The sequence below is a fragment of the Hemicordylus capensis genome, chromosome 13 (assembly GCF_027244095.1).
Source record: "Hemicordylus capensis ecotype Gifberg chromosome 13, rHemCap1.1.pri, whole genome shotgun sequence".
Classification (NCBI taxonomy): domain Eukaryota; kingdom Metazoa; phylum Chordata; class Lepidosauria; order Squamata; family Cordylidae; genus Hemicordylus; species Hemicordylus capensis.
The window spans coordinates 1,171,443-1,193,344 of record NC_069669.1 but is presented as its reverse complement, the minus strand read 5'-3'; the positions used below and the strand labels follow the sequence as shown (position 1 = coordinate 1,193,344).

Genomic DNA, 21,902 nt, shown 5'->3' with positions numbered 1-21,902 from the left:
TGCTCCCAGGACATGGGGCGGGGGGCGTGCGGGGAAGGCAGCCACTCAATCTTCTCTGAGAGAGGAACAGGTGGGGTGTGAGCAGCCCTTTCCCTCAGCTCCTCTGCCCTGGCCTCCCTGAGATCTCTGGTTCAATTCGGGCGTAATTTGGCTTCCCATGACGCAGGATTCATCGGGGCCAGGCTTGCCGCTGCATCCCCTCCATTCCCCCCCCCCAATCTATTATGTATGTAGTAGGTATAGATGTGGGGGGGGGCTTAGATGCCATGACGTGTCTACACCTACAAAGATTAGAATTGTTTGGACCATGGTATTCCCCATGACACTCTATGGATGTGAAAGCTGGACTTTGAAGAAGCAAGACGGAAAAAGTATTGACGCTTTTGAACTTTGGTGCTGGAGAAGACACTTGAGGAGACCGTGGACAGTCAGGGAAACAAACAAATGGATACTAGAACAAATCAATCCAGAATTTCCACTCGAGGCACAAATGGCCAGGCTCAAACTCTCATACTGTGGACACATTCTGCGAAGACCCAGCTCCCTTGAGGAGTCCATCATGCTGGGGAAAGCGGAAGGCAAGAGAAGAAGAGGACGGCCAGCAGCAAGGCGGATGGACTCGATGACGACAGCAGTGAATGCACCACTGAGAGAGCTTCAAGGCCAAGTGGGAGACAGATCATCCTGGAGAGAATCTATCTAGGTGGTGGCTAGGAGTCCACACCGACTGGACGGCACTTCATCAGTCCATCAACTCTGTGTGTGATTACTCTCCTGCTCTTCCTCCCAGGAGCTCAAGCTGGAACCAAAGAGTCTGCCTCCCCATCTTCTCCTCACAACAACCCTGCGAGGCAGGCTACACACTGCACTCCTGGCAGGATCACAGGATACCGAGTTGGAAGGGACCTTGGCGGTCTTCTCGTCTCACCCAGCTATGGGGGGCAGTGAAGCACGGCACTTGGGAGACGACGACCCCATGGTGCTGGTCTGGCCTGACCTAACCTGAGACCGGGCGGCGGGGAGGGGGCAGGACTCTGTGCCCTCCCTCTGCATACACCCTGCCTGTCTTGCGGCTTGTCGTTTGCCAGGATAGAAGCGGGGGGGGGGGAGAGCCGCCTTCCCCACGGTGGCTCGGCCCCCAGAATGGCGCCTCGTAGCAGGACGGCATCGAGACAGGCCGGTTCCCCCAGGAGCCACACGGATGTGCAAGAGGCCACACGGCAGACGCTGGCAAGCTGCGAGAGCCCCGGATTAGCAGCCGCTGCCATGCTGAGATACAAGCCCCAGATTAGCGGGCGGCAGAGCGGCACGCCATTTGCTAAGTGGATCGCCGCCTGCTGCTGCTGCTGCTGCCCACGCCGGCGGGAAGGAGCTTCCAGCCTCACCCGGGGCTGCTCCCCTCCCCCAGGAGAGCAGCAAGGCAGCCTTTAATGCAGGGCTGTGAGGGGAGGGGGCGCAATAATCCTCCGTGCGGGGGGGGGGCAGGGGAGGGGGGAGGCCAAGGACTCCAGCACAGCGCCCTGCTCGGATGCCAAGGGGAGAAGGAGGCTGTGCCTGGGAGCCGGGGCCTGGGAGCCCAGCTGTAGTAGTACGGCCAGCGGCCAGCTGGAGACTATTTATGGTGCTCTATTATTTACTGAAAATACTTACGCCCCGCCCGTCCAGTGCACGGCTGCTCGGGGCAGCTCCCCAGAATTCAGACACAGATTCAGATACAATAAAAGCAGGAAGATTAACTACATTCTCCCTTTCCTTTTTTTCAAGGGGGAGGTTTGGCACTGGCTGTAAGTTATCCAAGTCATACACTGGTGGGCCTTGCAGAACTGGACCGCAGAACCACCTCCCCCCCCGCAACCCCCTGCAGCCCCGCCTCCCTCGGACGCACCTGATGATGTCGATGTGCCCATTCTTGGCCGCCAGGTGCAGAGGGCTGGTCCCGTTGGGGTCGGTGATGTCCCCCGGCTTGGGCTCCAGCAGGGCGGCACACATGTTGCTGTTCAGGAGCAGCTGCACCACCTGGAGGGCCAGAGCAGGGGCTGGAGGAGGGCAGCAGGGCAGGGGGCAGCCCTCGGGGGGGGGCCGGCCTCTGGCAGGACTCAGGACGGGGTCCCAAGTTGGCGGGAGGGCGCCCCGGGAGAGGAGCCACTGCCTCTGCTTCCAGGGGGAGGGAGGCCTCTGCATCCTGGCCCCACCAGACAGGCAGGGGAGGGGTGCCGGTCAGACTTACCCCCACGCGGCCAAACTCGCAGGCCAGGTCCAGAGGAGTCCGGCCGCAGTTGTCCAGGATGCAGGGGTTGGACTGATGCTGCAGGAGCATCTCCGACTGCGGGAGGGAGAGAGACCAGCGAGGGATGATGCACCAACGGCAGCAGCCGGCCACATTCGCTTTGGCTTTGACTTTGGCTGAAGAAATACCCCCAGCAGCCGAAGCCTTGACTACGGGCTCCCTGCAGGCACGTGGCCAGCTGCGGATCAGACGTCCGCCGTATCCTGCGGGGTCTCCCTGTGCGGGCGGGGAGGGGGGGCCAGGGGCGCGGGGGGATGCACAGCCCCTCCCCACCCAGACACGCCCCGCCCCCACCGGCTTACCACGTCGTAGTGGCCGTGCTGGGCCGCCAGGTGCAAGGGGATCTGGCCCTCGTCCGACTGGACATTGACGGAGGAGCCGGCCTTCAGCACCAGCTTCATGGGCTCCTTCTTGCCCTGCCAGGCGGCGTAATGCAAGGGGCGCATCCCTGCAGGGGGAGCAGAGTCGGGAGAGGAGGAGACCGACTAGCCCCTCAGGGCCAAGCCGCCAGTGGGAGAGGCCCCCTCCCCGCCCCGTGGCGATGGCAAGCCCCCTCCACTTCCGACGGGCCCCTCCCTCTTCCCCACAGCAGCCCTTGCCCCCTGGGTGGGGGGGGGCTCCCGGCACCCCCCCACCCCTTGGCTGGCCCTCTCGACTTGCCTTTGTTGTCCTTGATGTCCACAGCAGCCTGGGCCTCCAGCAGCAGCGAGATGAGTTCTATGTTTCCGTTGAGGGCAGCATGGTGCAGGGCAGAGAAGCTGGCCGAGAGGGAGCAAAGCAGCGGGGTGGCCGTCACAAGAAGGCCCCGGGGACTCCTCCAGACCCCAGAACCAACCCTTCCTCACCGGGATTGCCTCTGGGGCTGAAAAGGGCCAGCTCAGCGCCCAGTAGCAGCCCTGCCTCGACAAGCTGGCCCCACTTCCGACTGGCCGGGGAACGCAGATCTCTGCCCACCCCTTTCGACCAGCAGGAGATGCTCCTCCCAGGAGAGGCTCGTGGGGGAGCCCCGGTTCCGTGGCAGAGCCCAGCTGGGCATGCCAAAGGCCCCGGGTTCGATCCCAGGCAGGGTGCCCGGCTGGGTTTGCTCGCTTGCTGAGCGGACGGGCAAAGCCTCCCTCTGCCTGAAATCCCAGAGAGTTGCTGCCCATCGGAGCAGACCATGCTGGGCCGGGTGAAGCATGAGCCCCCTGAGTGGGGGGTGGGTGGGTGGAGGGTCTGGGAGAGGAGCCGGGTGGGAAGCACCATCAGCCCAAGCCCGGGGCGACCCCGGTCACTGGGAGCCCCCCACCCCGGGCGAATCAGCGAATGCTCCCGCCAAGACCCAGCCCTGCCGACACCCTCCCATTTGGAGGGACCTTCTAGGGAGCTCCAGGCCATGATGGGGGTCGGCATCGTCAGGGCAGGTGGCTGGCGGCAAAAGCAGGCAAGGCCCCTTCAGAGAGTCTCCTGGGAGGGGACGGACCCGGCAGAGCCAAACCCCTGGAGCAACTGGCCCTCAGCTGAGACACCCAGCGCTGACCGTGGTCCTGACCTGTTGCCCTGAGAGCTGTCCAAGGCCTGGGGCCTCTCCGACCCTTGCCACAGGAGGAAACCCCCCCCCCAATAGGAGGCTGCTGCCTGGTCTGCCTAGTTCGGCGCTGCCTACTGGGTCTGGCAGTGGTTCTCCGGGGCCTTTCCAGCCCAACTGGAGATGCTGCCAAAGACGGAACATTCCCTGCAGGCCACGCAGGGAATCCGCTCCTGAGCTGGGGTCTCTCCCGTCGCAGGCCAGGTCAGGGGGATGTGCAGAGTCCAGGAGCAGCCAGTGTGAGCCCCCTTTTGTGCTACGCATCCAGGGAGCCATCAAAGGGGGAGTGTGAGAAGCTCTTCTGAAGCCCCCCCCTTCAATGGTTCAGTCGGTGCACAGGGCACGTAATGGGCAGACCAGAGCTGGCTCCCAGGGTCTTTGGAAACACGCACACACACACACACGCCCTGCCTGCTTCCCAAACATTCCCATAAAAGCCCACAGCCAGGCTCCGCAGATGTAAACTAAAGCAGAGTTATTGCAACTCTTCAGGAATGCCCCGATTTAGCACAGGAGCAGAACGGCTGCTTCGGTGGGGGGTCTGCTTTTCAGCTGGGCGGTCGTTTGTGTGGGTTCCCCCCCTTCCTTCCTTCCTCCCAGTGACTGAAGAAGACACATTGGCCTCTCTTGGGCTCTTTCCAGGAAAGCTGCCTAGAAGGAGCCGAGATTTCTGCACTCCCTGGGCCTTCGGTGTCTGAGGGCAGCGCTAGGTCTGTGGGAAACAAACTGGAACTCCCCAGGAAAGTTTCCATTGGGGAGAAGGGAGATTATTTTTAATAACATTCTCAAACCTCTCCAACCCCTGTGCAACAACTATTTCCCATGGAGGAGAAGACACATCTCCCTCCTTCCCCCCCCCATATATACACGCCCGATTCCTCCCATCAGCGCTGCAGCCGGAAAAGGCCTCTGCTCTGCCCCGAAGTTCACGCTGCACCCGCCTGGACCGGAGCAGCAGCCCCCCACCTGCCGTCTTCCCGCACAGATTCCTCTGCGCACTGGCTCCTCTGCCTGCAGGGGCGGGCGGGCGGGCGGGGAAGGGGAGGCGGCACCTGCCCAGGACAGAACAGATCCCTTCTGTTCAGCCACGGAGGAGGCAGCGCGTGAGCCGCGCTGGGCCGGCTCCTGGCCAGGAATCCTTGGCAGCTCTGGCAAGGCGGCCGCTGGAGAGAGGAGGCCTCCCTTCCCACTGTGGCGGGACTCGGTCTCTTCCAGCACTGGCCGCTCGAGTGGGAGAGAGAAAGGCCCTTGGCTCCCTGCTAGCAAAAGCAGCTTCCTCTCATCTCCTGGAAGTCAAGGGAGGGATGCCCTGGACAGCAAGCAGCATTTGGGGTGGAGAGACCACATCCCTCCCCAAAGAAAGGAAGAAATGCTCTGGGGCGGCCGGGGAGGAGGAGAGTAATCAATGTGGCATACAGACTGTTAATGCACACGTCAACAGCACTGTTGAAAACCCCTCATCCAGGCACTGAGCAGGGGAAGCTGCCTTACACTGAGTCAGTCTCTTGGTCCATCTAGCGCAGGACTGTCTACACTGATTGGCAGCAACGTTCTGAGACCGACACTGGCCCCTGTGATGCTGCAGGCGCCGCCGAAGGCTGAACCCGGGACCTTCTGCAGGCAAAGCCTATTGCTCTGCCACTGAGCTACGGGCATCAGACAGACAACCATCCAAATTCTGCGTTAGGAAAAGCTACATTCTGCAAGCTGCATAAATAATGCAAAATGAGTGAGTTTGCATGATCACTCTTATTTTGCATAATTTACTTTACTCTTTTTTTTTAAAAAAACATCTTTTGTATGATATATTCTGGCTTTACTTTACTGGGAAGGGGAGGGGGAAAGGAGCCGTGTAAGCACTGAGCCCACCCACCCCAGAAATCTTGTCCAGCTGCTCCTCTGGCAATTGAGGTTTCCATACATGTTCAGCCCGAGTTGTACACCACTCAGAGCCTCTGGACGGGGCAGTTTATAAATGTAATAAATAAATAAATACTGCATAATAATGTTCATGCACACCTCTGGCCCTCACCTCCAAGGGAAAGGAATTTGCTTTGTTTTTGATTTTTCGATTTTCAAATGCAATGACACTAGAAATAAATCCCTGGACTCTGTATTCAGAGGTCCTTTGTGTGCACACCTGCCCCCTCGGTTTTGCTGCTGACTCTGGCCGGGGGAACGTCAGGGTTCCAGTAACAACTGAAGTACTGCAACCCTACGGTTTCCCCGGCCCTGCAGGAATCTCCGAAGGATCTCTTCACACAACCGTCTTCGTATCCAGCTCTCCTTTCCGTGGAAAGACTGGCAGCTCTCAGCCTCCTGGCTGGACAAGGGTGTACTGGGGGCCGGGGGCAGCTGTTCCTTAGTCAAGGGACCTGTGGGAGGAAGCCACTTTCCGAGAGGAGCTTTTAACAAAGCTGTGAAGAGCCATTGAGTCTGGTGAGGCTCAGAAAGGAAGGTTTTCCAGCATGCAGATCTCAAGGGCCTCCGAGAAAAAAGGGTCCTCCAGGTTCTCCGTGAAGGATGTGTCGCCCCCACCCCTTCCCTGCTGCCGGCCAATGCATGCAGCTTGCTGATCCACAAATGTCCCCTTACTTACCCATCGGTGTCTTGGAAATTAACGTTCACCCTCTTGACTGATCCCAGGAGCTCTGCAAAAGAAGAGAGAGAGGTGGGGAGGGTGAGAGCAGGGACAGAAGGTCCGGAGGAGGACTGAGATCCCTCCAGACCTTTGGCCAAGATGTCCCAACTGCTGGTCCCAAGCTCTGCTTGAATTAAGAGGGCCCAGAGAGGATCCCAGACCTTCCATGGGGGTCTTCCAGCTACTGTTGCTAGAAGACTGTATAAGGCAGTCATGACTTGGCTGACACTGGCAGAAGTCGAGAGGTGGACCTTGCATTCTTCTTCTTCTGAACATCTATATAGCGCTTTTCAACAAAAATGTTCTCATAATGGTCTACGTAACCAAAGGAATGAGAAGATGGCGTTCAGTCCCAAAGGGGCTTCTCACCTCAAAAGAAAACACAAGGAGCCTATTTGAGCAATAAAACCGCCCAGAGCCACCTTTAGAAGAGCGGTAAAGAAATCAAAAGAATGAATGAATAAGCAAATAAATAATACAAGCTTTGTTCAATGACCTTTAATGCGCAACTGAAAGGAAAAAGTTTAAAAACATTCAAAAGTTTAAAAACTTAAAAACTAAACTACAGATGCAGCAAAATAGCAAAAAACGTTTCAATGCAAGGCATCATCCTCAGTGCTAAACAAAGGTGGCCAAGGGCTTGTTCTTAAAAACAACTCCACACCATGATGCAGCTAAAGAACTGAAGGCCATCAAACAATCCTGTGCAGCACCCAATATCACATACAGGGGGGAACAGTGGAAGGAGGGGAAAGCACACAAAAGCATAATGAAGTTCACACACTCAGTAACCAATGAATTGCATGGCTTCCCTCGTTTCCTCTTTAGCATTGATAGTTGGGTGCAACTGGTCTGTATATATGGCTTCTCTGATTTTCACATTATTATTATTATTTCTTGTTTACACAGTCAGACAGGTGTTATTGACTGGTTTGTTTTATCCAGACATCGAGTCCTTCCCAAGGACCTGGGATGCCAGAAAAATTGATGGGACCATAAAATTGAAAAAGTTGAAGAAAATGAAGATGTAAAAATATTATGGGACTTCCGACTACAAACAGACAAACATCTGCCACACAATACACCAGACATAACTGTAGTCGAGAAGAAAGAAAAACAAGTCAAAATAATCAACGTGGCAACACCAGGGGATAGCAGAATAGAAGAAAAAGAAATAGAAAAAATCACCAAATACAAAGATCTACAAATTGAAATTGAAAGGCTGTGGCAGAAAAAGACCCAAATAATCCCAGTGGTAATTGGCACCCTGGGTGCAGTTCCAAAAGACCTTGAAGAGCACCTCGACACCATCGGGGCCACAGAAATCACCATCAGCCTATTATTATTATTATTATTATTATTAAATAAATACCTCCCTCCTGAACTGGCCCATGAGGTTAAGCATGAAAGGAACCGAGAGCCCGCACGTCCCGACATCTTTCCTGGACCTCCTGGGCACATTTGCAGACTTCAGGGCCATTTGCTCCAGTTTGTCCAGCCAAGAATGGGCACGATGCCCTGCCACACACACCCACACACTTTGCCAAGCGGCACGGACTGAAACAGTGGCGGCTAGAACTCGCGAGCCGGGGGGGGGGGGCGGGGGAGGCAGCCAAGGAGGTGCCGCTGCCTCTGCTTCCCGGAAGCAGCTCGGGTGCCTCCTCTCTCTCCTGCGCTGCCTACAGGCTGGCCATCCGTCAGGAGGAGCTGCACGGTTGACCTGACAAATGGCCAGCCTGCAGAGAGTGCGGCGGGAGAGAGAGAAGCTGGCTAGGAAGCAGAGGCAGCCGTCTGGTTTGGTGCCCCCCCCCCGGCTCCCGAGGACCAGCGGCTCCTGCTTAAGATGGCGACGGCAGCAAATATTTACAGACTGCTTTTCCACAAAAGTTCCCAAAGCGGTTTACAGAGCTATAAACAAACAAGAGGGCTCCTTGTCCCCGAAGGGCTCACCATCTTAAAGAAGCAACGCAAGACAGACCCCAGCAACGCAACAGCTCCTGGAGGGATGCAGTGCTGGGGGTGGAGAGGGCCAGTTGCTCTCCCGGCTGCAAATCACCACTTTCAAAAGGTGCCTCTTAGCTCAGTCCACAGGGGACACGCCTTGGTGCCTGTGCCATTTCGGCTGGTCCCCATCAAGGGACAGCCAGGCACTCCAGGGCAGCTGAATGGGAACCTTCCACCTCACTTAGAAGTGCCGAGAGCATCACTTTGGGCCTGGCTGGGTTCCTCCCTCGACCCTCCGCGTCGGAGCCCCGACTCCCGAATCTGCCCTGAGCTGGGACCTGTGTGCAACTCGGCGCCCCGGGCGACTGCCTCCTTGCGCAGGCTTTGAGCCGGGCGGTGGATAGAGACGTCACGCCGGAGAAGGGCTCCGGGCCAGCTCTGCGGTGGTGGCACATGGGGAGAGGGAAACAATAGCTGGGGGAGAGAGGGATGCTGTCGACAAGAGAGAGCATCTTCCCCAGTCTGAAGCGATGCCACGCGCATCTGGGCAGTCGCTATGGCAACCCCAGGTTTGCCTTGCAGGGGAAACAGCGGCTGATCTGCAGCACAGAAGAGGCTGGCTTGCTGGGAGGGGCCGGGCTCTCTCTTCCCCAGGACCCCAGAGCCACCGGACCGAGGAGGAGAGGTGCAGGGAAGGAGGCAGCCCAAACGAGCGGAGAGGGCTGGAGCACCTTCCCCGCTAAGGAACAGCTAGCGTGCTTCAGGGCTTTCTTCGCCTAGAAAAAAGACCACCAGGGCATGGTCCAGGTTTATAAAATCAGGTACGGCATGGGGAAAGTGGACGGAGAGAAGTCTTTCCCCCTTGTTCATGAGACTAGAACGCCGAGCCAGCAAATGAAATTGATCGGCAGCACACTCGGGACAGGCAAGAGAGAGGAATTCCCGCTCCACGCTATGCAGAATTAATCTGCGGAACTCGCTGCCACAAAACGTGATGGTGGCAAACTTGGACACCTTTAGAAGGGAAGTAGCCAAATGCATGGAGAAACAGAGGCCTGCCAACAGCTACTGGTCATGAGGGCTATAGGGAACCTCCACGTCCGGAGGCAGTCTGCCTCTGAATACTAAGTTGCAGGAGCCAGTGACAGCAGGAGAGGCCTATGGCTCTGCTAAAGCCTGCCACTGGGCGTACCAGGGGCACCTGGCCGGCCATGGGGTGCAAGAGGCTGGACTAGCAGGACCCATGTTGTTCTGGCCCAGCAGGACCCTTGCCAAACGTCCCAGTTCCCCGGGGAGAGAAACAAGCCCAGATCCTCTCCACCCACTCCAGACACTTTAGTCACCATCTGTGTTTGGACTTCATCTTCACTCAAGTGTTTTGCTTTTTAATTATACTCAGGCATCACAAAGACAAAAGGCCAGAATTAATAACAAGCCGGGGGCCAAACTTATTGCTTTAACCAACGGAGAAAGGTCTGCCGACCCCCGAAGGAACCGACACAGCCAGGAAACAGGTAAACAATAACATGTCAAATTAGTGATCAGCTTACATCAGCGCCCAGAATACCAATTAAGAAAGGGGAGTGGGGGGAAACCCATGAATATGGGAAAAGAGAACCATACTGCGGGGACCCAGATCCGTTTAGAAGGAGAAGGGCTGGAGGTCAGCGGAAGAGCCCCTGCTTTGCACACAGAAAGTGCCTGGCTGGGTCAGTCCCTGGCTGGCAGTGTTGGGAAAGACCCCAAGACCCTGGAAGGCGGCTGCTGCCAGTTAGTGCAGGCAATACTGAGCGAGACAGACCAATGGCCTGACTCAGGAGAAGGGCGTTGCATTCTTAGATGGGCCACAGCTCAGCAGGAGGAGGAGATCTGCTTGGCATGGAGGAGGTCCCAGTTCAGTCCCTGGCAGCCTCTCCAGGAAGGGCTGGGAAAGGCCCCCCTCTGCCTCAAAACCCGGAGAGCCACTGCCAGTCAAATCAGACAGTGCTGAGTGAGACAGGCCAACAGCCTGACTCAGGAGAAGGCAGCTTCGTACATTCCGGAGTCATCGTCCTTTTATTTTATTTTTTAAGAACGTGTTTAATCCATGGCAACGGAAGCTGCAAAAACTTCCACCGTCCAGCCATTCGTCTTACTCGGTAGCTTAGTTTTTCCATTTGGCCAGTCCTTCCATCAGGGCTGAACGCAGGCCGAAATTCCACGCCAGACACACACACACACACACCCCGCCTTCCCAAACGGGGCGTGTGGTTTTCCAGGGATGGGGACCAGAAAATCTGGGCTGTCCCTGGCAAGGGAGGACCATCCCAAGCACATGCTGCTGGCCAGGGCTGGGAATGTGGCTGGAGCCGTTTGTCCCAAGCATCGGCTGGGCCCGCCAGGAGGCAGCTTTGCACAGCTGAATGTCACACCTCCCCGGAGACCAGGAGGAGGCATAAGGTGGCGGGTGCTGCTGCTGTTGCCCAAAGGGGGGGGGAACCAGGAGAAGAGGCAGAAGGGGAGGCAGCAAAGGGGCAGAGGCCAACGGCAAGCAGGAGGAAGGACTTTGCCCCACACATCCTCATTTGCTTTCATTCTTCTTGTCAGCTTCCTAGCAAGACATTCCATTATAAGGCAAGGAAGGGAAGGGAAGGGAAGGAAGGGAGGAAGGAAGGCTGTGCCAGCAAAGCACCAGAGAAGAGAGAATTAACTCACACAATCTCTGAAAGGGAGTGTGGGACAGTGGTTAGAGCTAGTGACGGCACAGGCAAAAGATGAGTTTGGCTTCAAGCAGAAAACAGACTCTCTCAGCCCTACCTAGAGACGCCAGGGGACCTTTCACATGGGAAGCAAGTGCTTCAACCACTGAGCTGGAGTTCCTCTACAAATCTGACATGAAGCAGTTTCTCAATTTCATGCTCAGCTGTGGGTCTCTAGAGATCAAGGAATGGGGTGCTTGACAGAATCCCCAGGGAATTCAAGGAGAAGACCCTTGGATGTTTAAGACCCACAGAGCATGGCCAGGGGTATTCTGCAATTCAGCTCAATCACAGAATTAACCTCACCGTTCAACATCCCAAGAAGCACAGCTTTCCTTTTCTTTCTTCACTTTAAAAACAAAACAACATTTAACCGAATGAAGATCTTCCTCTGCAAGAGTAAACTAGATGTGCAACTCAGAGTCAGAACAATGAAATGCTACATCTGGTCTCTCCTCCTGTATGGATGTGAAGCCTGGACCATCAAGAAAGAAGCACGTAAGAAACTAGAGGCCTTTGAGATGTGGTGTCTCAGAAGAATACTCAAGATTAAATGGACCAGCAGAAAATACAAATGAATAAGTACTTCAAAAAGCAAAAACACATAAACAAATAATACAGATAATCAAAAGACGCAAACTGGCGTATTGTGGACATATATCCTCAAGAGCAGTAAATTGTCAAATACCACAACTAATGCGAGAAGGAAAGCCAGTGGGGAAAAGATCAAGAGGAAGGAGGGAGGGAGGGATGACCTGAAAGAATGGACTGGAAAAAGAAATGGACCCAGAAGACATCATCCACATTTCTAGGGACCGCGATCTATGCTTTTTGCTGGCTGCCAATCCAAGAAGGCACACGAAGAGAGAGATTTTTTAAAGCAAGTTTCTGGCTCTCTTCTCTTCAAAAGCAGGCTTGAAGGGAATCACACACACACACAATGCACGTCGGAAGCAGCCAGGTGGGCTTCGGCTCGCCAGTGGCCAGGAGAGAGGGAGTTCTCAGTCCGGGAGAGCTCCACGCTCTGCCCTCCTCCTGCAGTCCAGCAGAAGCCAGTGCCGTCCACCTGCCCACGTCCACACAGCTTTGCAGAGACCCACTTCAGCTCCTCTTGCAGACACAGGGGGCACGCACAGCTCCCTTTCAGAGCCCGCCCTGCCCGGCAAGCGGAGGGAAGCGAGAGAGCGCAGCTGCGGGACTCCGGGGGTCATCCGAGGCCCTGCCAACACGCACAGGACCTGCCACTCTGGCACCGGCCCTTCAGGGCGGAGGAGCCCGGTTTGATCCTCTCACTCAGCTTGTCAACACGACAGACATTAAGGAAGAGCAAAGCAGGCCAGGGGGTGGGAAGAGGAGGTGGGGGGGGTGAGTGGCTGGGTGGAGGTGAGCCTCAAGGCGGGGTGAGTGCCTGGGCCCTGGGGGTGAGTGGCACCCTGACACTTCCACCTGGCCTCAGTCTGCTGGTGCAAGTGATACAAATGATCTCCGTCGCACTGAATTCCTGTCAATGGACAAAAACTGCAACTAAATATAGCACGCTTAATGGTTTGGCATTTCCTCCTCCTCCTCCTTTTGAAACTCAGTCTGTACAGGCGTGTGCTGCAGGAGCGTTGTGGGGCAGCCCTTTCGTGAAGCGAGGCGAGGCGGGCACCTCAGGAGGCAGAGGACGGGCACCAGCAGGGTGGCAAGAGGCCCCCTGCTGCTGCCGCCGCCGCCGCCGCCATGAGAACAGCTCTCGGGGATCGATCTGATCCTGCAGACTTTGTGCTTCTCCTCGCAAAGACTGCAAGAAGCACAAGAAGAGAGGAGGCGGCTAATGGCCCCCTGCCCTCCTCCCTGCCCCACTTCCCAAAGGCGCAGGGGTCTCCCGCCAGGGTCTCAGGGCAAGGCGGCCTTTGGCAACCCATCTCAGGCGCCGCCACACCTTGGACCACTCCTGTACCGTCCACAAGAGCTACAGGAGCAGCAAGCGCACCTGCTGATTGGGCAGCAAAAGTCCCTGCCCATACGACGGGCATCCCACCCCTGCTCTCCCTCGCCCCGGTTTGTCTACACTGACTAGCACGGATCCCTGGCAGAGCTCTGGACCTGGGTCCCTTCTGCACTTGAGCGTGTCCCGCGTGCGCTCTGGCCGCACTGAACTCGGGCCACTCTCCAAGCTCGGCGGCCTTGCAGGGGCTGCTCCAAGTCAGGGCTCAGGCCTGGGACAGGCCGAGTCGTCGATCGAGAGGCAGCCTCCGAGTCGCCGAATGACCCAGATCGCTGGGATTGGGGCTGGCTGGCTTCCACGAGGGCTGAGCTCCAGAAACTCTGCCGTCAGGAATCAGGCCCGGGCTTGGGGCAGTCAATTTCCCCTCCACAGAAGAGAGGGAGAGATTAGCACTGGCCTAGATGGAGGGATGGGTGGCTCCCAGGACGGACGAGATTAAGGGCCTTTCAAGATGGCCCCAAAAAGAAAAGGCTCTGACTCTTAGCCGCGAAGGGCTGCAAACCCTTCCACACCAGGTACTTCTTGCTCCCGCAAGCCTGCAAACCATGGCCAGCAATCGGCCAGGAGGGACTTGATGAGGCAGACAAGGAGGATGAGGCTTCAGGCCAGATGGCTGAGGCCCCTTTAAATCCAGTAGCAGGTCATCCTGACGGGCGGGGCAGGGGGGGGGTGATGCCAAAAGAGATGCAGCTGCCTCTGGTTCTCAGCAGGTGCCTCCTCTCTCCCCTGTGCTGCCTGCAGGCTGGCCATTCCTCAGATAGAGCCATGCAGTTAACCACGCAGCTCTACCTGACAAATGGCCAGCCTGCAAGCAGTGCAGCTCTTAGGCAGGGCAGAAGAGAGAGGAGCAACCTGAGCTGCTGGGATCTTAGAGGCAGCTGCACCTCCCTTGGGCACCCCCCCGCCCCCGCCCTGCTCATTAGGGCAAACTGCTACTGTTTAAATCCCTCCGCTCTCCACGCAGGTAGGCGGGGCCTGGGAGAGGTGGGCGGAGCCTGGGCGGATGCAAGTCCTCCTCCTTCCTCCTCTGGCTTTGGCTGGAGCAAGTTGCCTACTGAGAGCTCTCCAAGGTGCTGAATCCCTGCTCTGCCTTTTGGGGCAGGACGATGTGCTTCTTGGTGAGCTGGACCCTCCCAGAGTGAAGGGCTCCCAAGCACTCCCTGGTCCTGTGGTCCTGGCCCGAACATTGTAGTCTTTCCTCACAGGGGCGTCCCTCCAGCCCCCTGATCATTTTGGTTTGCCCTTCTCGGCACCTTTTCCAGCTGTAGAGAATTTTTGGTGCCATAAATAGGTGACAGCAAGGGACGGAAGCCTGCAAGGCCCCTTCCTTGATCTCGCATTTTGAGCCTGGTTAGGCAGCAGTAGGCCAAGCCACCTCATGGCACAGTAGTAGGGAAATGACTCGCCGAGTGAGCCAGAGGTTGCCGGTTCGAATCCCCGCTGGTCTGTTTCCCAGGCTATGGGAAACCCCTCTATCGGGCAGCAGCAATATAGGAAGGTGCTGAAAGGCATGATCTCATACTGTGCGGGAGGAGGCAATGGTCAACCCTTCCTGTATTCTACCCAAGGCAACCACAGGGCTCTGTGGGTGCCAGGAGTCAAAACTGACTCGAGGGCACCGCTTTACCTTTAGGCAGCAGTAAGAGGAAAGGGCTTTGTACATCCTCAGAGTCAAAGTCAGCTCTTTTCAGGTGACCATGAGAAAAACTGAAGTGGGGGCCACAGAGGCCCATTGTTTTGCAGGCAGGCAGGAGGTCCCAGGCTTAACCCTGAAGGCATCTTCTGTAGGGGTGGGGGCCCTTCTCTGCCTACCCTTCTCTGCCTAGCACCCCAGATGGCCACCATTGGTCAGTGTGGAGCAAAGGTTCCTATCCTGAGATCCCCGGGTGATGTTGGACTGCAACCCCCATCACCCATAGCTGGCTGCAGATGATGGGAGTTGTAGTCCAACCACATCTGGGGATCCAAGGTGGGAACCTCTGCTGTACCCCAGGGATTCTCAGTGTTGGGTCCCCAGATGTTGTTGGACTTCAACTCCCATAATCCCCAAGCAAAGGCCACTGGGGCTGGGGATTCTGGGAGCTGTAGTCAACGACATCTGGGGATCCCTCTTAGAGGCAACACGGGTTCTGACTCTCTGGGAAAGAACCCCCAGAGAGCTGCTTGAAGCCAACGTAGCTCAGCCACGGTCCCGGTAGGCTGGCTCCCATGAAGAGCAAAGAGAGCTCTGCTACCCTCCAGGGATCTCAACCGGTTGCTGCAGGAGCATCTTGCAGTCCACCCCCACAGCATGGCAGCAAGAGGAGGCCGCAGAGCGCTTGCTACTGAGCTCCTGTTAGAAGTAGGGCGATGCACTGCAATAATTCCCCCCCTTGGGGGCATGAGATGGGATTCTGCTTACAACAAGAAAGCATCAAAGGATCCTTGGAGACCGCCGCTCTTTAACTTTGGGTGGGAGCGCAGGGTGGCTCAGGCCCTGGCCATTTGGAGGCTCCCCCGGACCTTGGAGGACCAGACCGAGTCCCCAAGGTCCGGGGGGTTAGTGCGCCTCTGAATACAGGAGGGGTATTCCTTATCCCTCAGGATAAGGAATGAATATTTAGAAAGCAAGTTGGAAAAGCAACCATTTGGATGTCTTTGGCAACAACTGGATCTCGTCTTCCCTCCAGTTCCAGGAGGCCAGAGAGGCTGAGCTTCGTCTCACAACATCCCTGCAAGGTAGGTCAGCGGAGAAACAGTGAGAGAACCCGTCACCTCTGGTTGCAGACCAAGAGCTACTCAGCTAGTCACGAAGAGAGGACGCAAACGGCTCCCCCCCCAGTTTTGGACACCCTCCACCTTATCACCGCGTGCATCGCCTTCTCTGCCCTGAGCACAACTCCCCACTGGGAAGGCCTCAAAATAGGCCCCAAAGCAATCAGAGGCGCCAGAATGACTCACTGTCAGCCAAGGAGGCTCGAGAAACGGGACCCGCCACGGACATGCAGCAAGGCCGGGGGGCCGGAAGCCCCCCACTCCAGCTCTGCCTCTTTACAAGCTGCCACGTCTTCAATGGGCCTGATCCACTCCCGTCTAACATGGGCTAAACATTCATGCTCACAAGGACGGGGCGGGGCGGGGCGGGGGAGAGAAGAACCACTACGGTGCTGGAAGTAAGGGAGACCGACGACAACTAGCAAGTAATAGATTATTATGCAGCAGCTTTAATTCCCTCTGAGCAGCTACTAATTATCCCCCATTTAAACCCCAGAGTCGCTTTTTAAGCACCAAATCAGATGTCAGCTGCCGGGAGAGATGCCCTCCCCTTCCACCCCTCCACTCTGAGTCTTTGTTCCGAAAGTGGCATTGTTCTCGCCCGCAATGCTGCCACCACCACCACCACCACGGACCACGGCAGGAGGCAGCAGGCTGGAGGTCGCCAGAGATGTGCCCAGAGATGTGCCCATCAGGCGGCATAAAGACATGAGAGGAGTGAATCAAGGGGAAGGGCCGCGTCACGCACAGCACTGCGGGCTCACCGCCGCGCCCTTGGTAGGCGGGGGAAGAACCCTGGCCAGAGCGGCAGGGTTGCTTGTTATTGATTCATGATCCCTCCGTGTGAACCATCCCGAGCCATTTTTGGAAGGGCGGTTTGGAAAGGGAAGGAACAGATAATAAATACATACATACATTGGTTGCGTGTAGGTCTGCCTGTCCGCCAGGGAGCCCAGGGGCAGCATCCACAGACCAGGCTCTCCTTCGCCCCCTTGACCCTCAGCAACCCTGGGAGAAGGTGCCTGGCCAAGGGGTGGAGCATCCGAATGAGCTGGGGGTGGGGGCGGATGCCAAAGGAAGTGTAGCAACACAGGGACAGAGGAAGCTGCCATATATTGAGTCAGAGCCTTGGCCGCTCTAGCTCAGGATTGTCTTCACAGACTGGCAGCGGCTTCTCCAAGGTTGCAGGCAGGAGTCTCTCTCAGCCCTATCTTGGAGATGCTGCCAAGGAGGGAACTTGGAACCTTCTGCTCTTCCCAGAGCGGCTCCATCCCCTGAGGGGAATATCTTCCAGGGCTCACACTTCTAGTCTCTCATTCAGATGCAACCAGGGTGGACCCTGCTTAGCAAAGGGGACAAGTCATGCTGGCTACCACCAGACCAGTTCTCCTCTCCTGCTTCCCCAAACTCCATTTGCTCCTCTTTCTCCTGCCTTGTGTGCCGCCTGCAGGCTGGCCATTCAGCTTTCATTAATGCTGGGGTGGGATGAGAGAGAGAGAGAGAGAGAGAGAGAGGAGCAAATGGAGCTCGGGGAAGCCAAGGAAACTGGACTCTTTGGCGTCCCCCTCCAGCGCTGGTCCAGTGGGCTTTCCAGCCTGGATCCAAGCGCAGGTCTCACCACTCCCATGCACAACACCACTCCCAGCCAGACACTGACCCCGGGGATCCAGCGTCCCAGTTGAAATTGCAGCCCCATCGGGAGACTCGCTGTGCATAAAAATGTCAGCAGACCTTCCATCAAATGTGAACCATCAAAAAAAGCAGCAGAGGACCGGCTAACATATAGGGGCAACTCAAGGCCCAGTCACCTGCTGGTCCCTAGGTTCCCTAGGCCAGACACCCCAGATCTTCCGCTGGAGATGCTGCCAGGGATTGAGCCCAGCAATGAGAGGAAAGCACCAATCCTGGGAGTTCTCTTTCCTATGGAGACGGGGGGGGGGAGGGTTTGATTCATCTGCCCTTGGGCTCTTGCTCAGGCCTCTCCCCCATTCCTAGCCCCCACCCCCGATGAAAAAGGGCCTGCTTGCACTCGTGCCATGGAATAATTGGGCCGTGGAAGAGGCCTGGCTGCTGGCTGGTGTAGCCAAAAGCACACGCCGTTTTCAAGTGGTTAACAAAACCACCTATTAGCTGGGCGGGCAGCAGCCCTCTTCGAAAGCTCCAGCAGCACCGCATTAGAGTCACGAGACGCAGACGTGCTCCGTGCGCCCCAACCAACCCTTTGCAGCAACGGGGGGCAAAATGAACGAAGCACCAGGGCAGCAGAGAAAACATCAACCTGGAGATGCACTGGGACAGGCGGCATAAAAACGGAACCAACAATCAATCAATCAATCAATCAAGGCAAGAAGAAACCTCGGCAGCTGCCATCTACTGAGGCAGACCCTTGGCCCATCTAGCTCAGCACTGTCTACACTGACGGGCAGCAGCTTCTCCCAGGCTGCAGGCAGGTATCCTCCTCAGCCCTACCTGAAGATGCTGCCAGGGGCTGAACCCGGGACCTTCTGCTTGCAAAAGCAGGCAGAGGCACTCTTCCCCCTGGACTTGCGGGCTGAAGTGCAGGGCTCCACAGCCCCTGGGGGGCCCCCAATCCTCTTTAGTCTATCCCAGGTGGTGTGGTCACCTGGCCAAGCATGAGGATGCTTGACTTGCAGGGGAGGGGCAGCCTCTAGGTCCAGGCTCCAAAATCACCCAGGGGCACCTCTGCAGACAGGTGCTCTTATGGTCCCAACCCCCAAGGGAAAGATCTTACAGCGCTCACTTAATCTCTCATCCAAATGCAAACCAAGGCGGACCTTGCTTAGCAAAGGGGACAATTCATGCTCACTACCACAAGGCAAAAAGCAAGTGTGTGGGTGGGTACTTACAAGATCCGGGGCCTGGGCCCACAGCACACACACCCCTTTGACAATTAAACGCAATCCTACTCCTCCCCTCACAAATAATTCCAGATGCTTTCCAAAGACCCTCATGTGATGATGGATAGCCACCTCATGGCGCTGCGGGGAAATGTCTTGACCAACAAGCAGGAGGTTGCCGGTTCGAATCCCCGCTGGTACTATATCGGGCAGTAGCAATCTAGGAAGGTGCTGAAAGGCATCATCTCATACTATGCAGGAGGAGGCCATGGTCTACCCCTCCTCTATTCTACCAAAGACAACCGCAGGGCTCTGCGGGCGCCAGGAGTCAACACCAACTCAACGGTACACTTTTCCTTTAATATTATGATGGTTTTGCACCTCTGAAGGTGGCGGCGGCCGAGAGAGAGGTGTGGCCCGGAGTTCGCTCTCGCCTGCTCTGAGCAGGTGCCTCCACTGCGGCCCTTCCTTTCTGGAAGGAGTCGGGGGGGGGCTGTGAGATTTGGGTCTCTGGTTCCTGGAAGTCTGTTTACCCCATCCTGCTGAGAGCCGCACTGCCTACAGGCTGGCCATTCATCAGGTGGAGCTGTGCCGGCTTAGAACGGCCAGTCTGCAGGCAGTGGGATTCTCGGCAGAGCAGGGCCAGTAGGTGCAACTGGGCTGCTGGGAACCAGAGGCAGTGGTCTCTCATCTGGCACCCCCCCACCCCGGCTCTTTAGGACAAGCTGCTGCTGGCTCTGCTTGGGCTGGTCGTACCCCAAAAAAGGGAGCTCCAGGCATGACATCTCCGGGTGCAGAAAACGCATCGGGGTTCTCCTGCACCCTAACCCTATTTATGGCTTCCATCCACAGCACATGCACAGAAGTCCAACCGTACACCAGAGTTTGTACACTGCCTGGTTTTCATAACACCACGAAAAGCCACTGTGTGCCCTAAAGACCAGGCTCAGGAACAGGAGGAGGAAGAGGAAGAGGAAGAGGGGGGAAGTACAGCTCCATCCTGGCAGCCTCCTTTCGTGAGTGTGCCTAGCTGTCACCCTTGGAGGAGGGGGCACACAGGCACGCGTGGGGAGGGAAGCAACAGGCAGCCATCTGCCAGCAGTAGACACCGCAAACAAGCCGTCTGCTGTGGGCAAACACGCGCCAGGATCCGAGCCCAGGAGCTGTCAGGAGAGGCCTTCCCCATCTCACCACAAGCACAGAAGGGAGGGGGCAGCTCTGCCCTGGAAGCAGCATGCCTCTCCTCCCAGGGAGGGGACCAAGGGCTGCTCATTGCAGTGAGGCTTCTGCAAGAGAACTTCCCAGAGGATCAGGCCATCCCGTGTCCCAGCGGCCCACCTCCCACCACACACCCTTTGCCGGTATCCCATATTCCTTTTTTTAATTCATTTGAGATTTTTTTCAGCCAGCTCTTCAGACACGTGGGCTTCCAGAGTGGCTAACAACTTTTAAAAGAATAACCAATCCTGTGGATGCAAAATAAAACACAGCAGCAGAAATATGATAGAAGCCAGGTTAAAGCGGCCAATTACACAGACCCCGAAAACTCCTGATCAAAAACCCCGCAGGTCTTCTGCTGATGCTGGAAATATATCCGCCTGGGCACCAGCAGCTGGCTCTTCCTGGGGAGGGCTTTCCAAAGCTAGGAGCCCACAGCTGAGACGGCTGCGTAGCAGAGGGACCCAAAGCAGAGCCGACCGGGACGGCCTTTGGGACCAGGCACTGCACAAGCAGCGACTCTTCTGGAGTCTTCAGCACCGCAGACCAACGTGACTTTCCTGGCCAAATGTCTTCCCAGTGGCGGCTGAGCTGGCCAGGCCCCCCGGCCCCCCGCCCCCCACCCCCTTGCAGGGTGGGAGCCGAGAGGCAGCCGATTTGCTCCGTGTCTCCCTTGGGAATACGTCGCTTGCTGTGCGGACGGCTGCAAGGCGGGGGCTCCTTTCCCCTCCCTCTCCCACACACGTGTTGCAAAGCCCTGGACAACAGCTGTGAAGGAACCCAAGTGGGGCGGTTTCGCTGACCCACTTGGCAGCTTCCATGCCAAGCTGGACTCTGATTAGTAACGGCTTGTCCTTGCAAAGCGCGGTGGGCGGGGGGCCCCCAAGGAAGGGCAGCCTGCCTCTGCTTCCCAGCAGCTCAGGTTACGTCTCTCTCTGCCACCCTGCCCAAGAGCCGTGCTGCCTGCAGGCAGGCCATCCATCAGGTAGAGCTGCACGGTGCTCTGCCTGTTGATTGGCCAGCCTGTAGACAGGGCGGGAAAGAGGGGAGCCACCCGGGCTGCTGGGAAGCAGAGGCAGCTGTGCCTCCTTTGGTGCCCGCCCCCCACCTTTTAGGACAAGACCCTGCAAACTCCTAATCCCTGCCCCAGAATCCCCCCTCCCTCAGTCCACAAGGCCAATATACATCCATCCAAAAAGCACAGACGTGAAAAGATGTCTCTTTTCCAGGGTCTCCTCTTCTGCCTTTCAGTGTGGTCTTGGGGCATGCCACTTCTGCTAAGCTGCAGAGATGTGGGTGGTCCAGAAAATTTTGAATTGGAAAAAGTTCCCCCATGCAATTTCTTGGCCCCCTCACCCAATTTTAAATTGGATAAAATTTGCACAAAGGGCTCACAAGGGAGCTTACCAGAGAGGTGAAACAGAAAATATGCCCGTGCTTTTTATTTTTCCAGTGGAGAAATTCCCATTTCCAAAATCTCATTGGCTGACGTCTGGACTAGCATTGCAGGTGGCCCTCGGGGACATATTTTGGGGGTGTCCAGGAGGCGAGAGGGGGAAGGGAAGGCTGGCAAAAGACACCCCTTCCTTCACTCAAGCAACAGCGCAGCAGTAGCCTGACGCTCGCAGATGGGCAGCAGGCTTTCATAAAATCCATTATGGGAGGAGAGCTGGTCTGGTGGTAGCAAGCATGAATTGTCCCCTTTGCAAAGCAGGGTCCACCCTGGTGTGCATTTGAATGGGAGACCACATGTAAGGACTGTAAGATATTTGCCCTTAGGGGATGAGGCCGCTCAGGGAAGAGCCCCTGCCTGCTTGCCTGCACAAGGTCCCAAGTTCCCTCCAAGGCGGCAGCGTCTCCCAGAGAGGGCTGGGAGAGACTCCTGCCTGCAGCCTTGGAGAAGCC

At 56.8% G+C, this 21,902-nt stretch overlaps 1 protein-coding gene across 3 annotated transcripts in view; it reads right to left on the bottom strand.

Moving 5' to 3' along the window:
* Positions 1 to 21,902, bottom strand: part of CASKIN1 (CASK interacting protein 1) — an 86,225-nt gene that overhangs the window by 29,902 nt on the left and 34,421 nt on the right. For all 3 annotated transcript variants that reach the window (XM_053276007.1, XM_053276008.1, XM_053276009.1), the window contains exons 2-6: positions 6,454 to 6,505; positions 2,948 to 3,045; positions 2,590 to 2,735; positions 2,228 to 2,323; positions 1,886 to 2,016 (exon numbers count right to left, since the gene is read on the bottom strand). In XM_053276007.1, the coding sequence (XP_053131982.1) occupies positions 1,886 to 2,016; positions 2,228 to 2,323; positions 2,590 to 2,735; positions 2,948 to 3,045; positions 6,454 to 6,505 (523 nt within the window). The remainder of the gene's footprint in view (positions 1 to 1,885; positions 2,017 to 2,227; positions 2,324 to 2,589; positions 2,736 to 2,947; positions 3,046 to 6,453; positions 6,506 to 21,902) is intronic.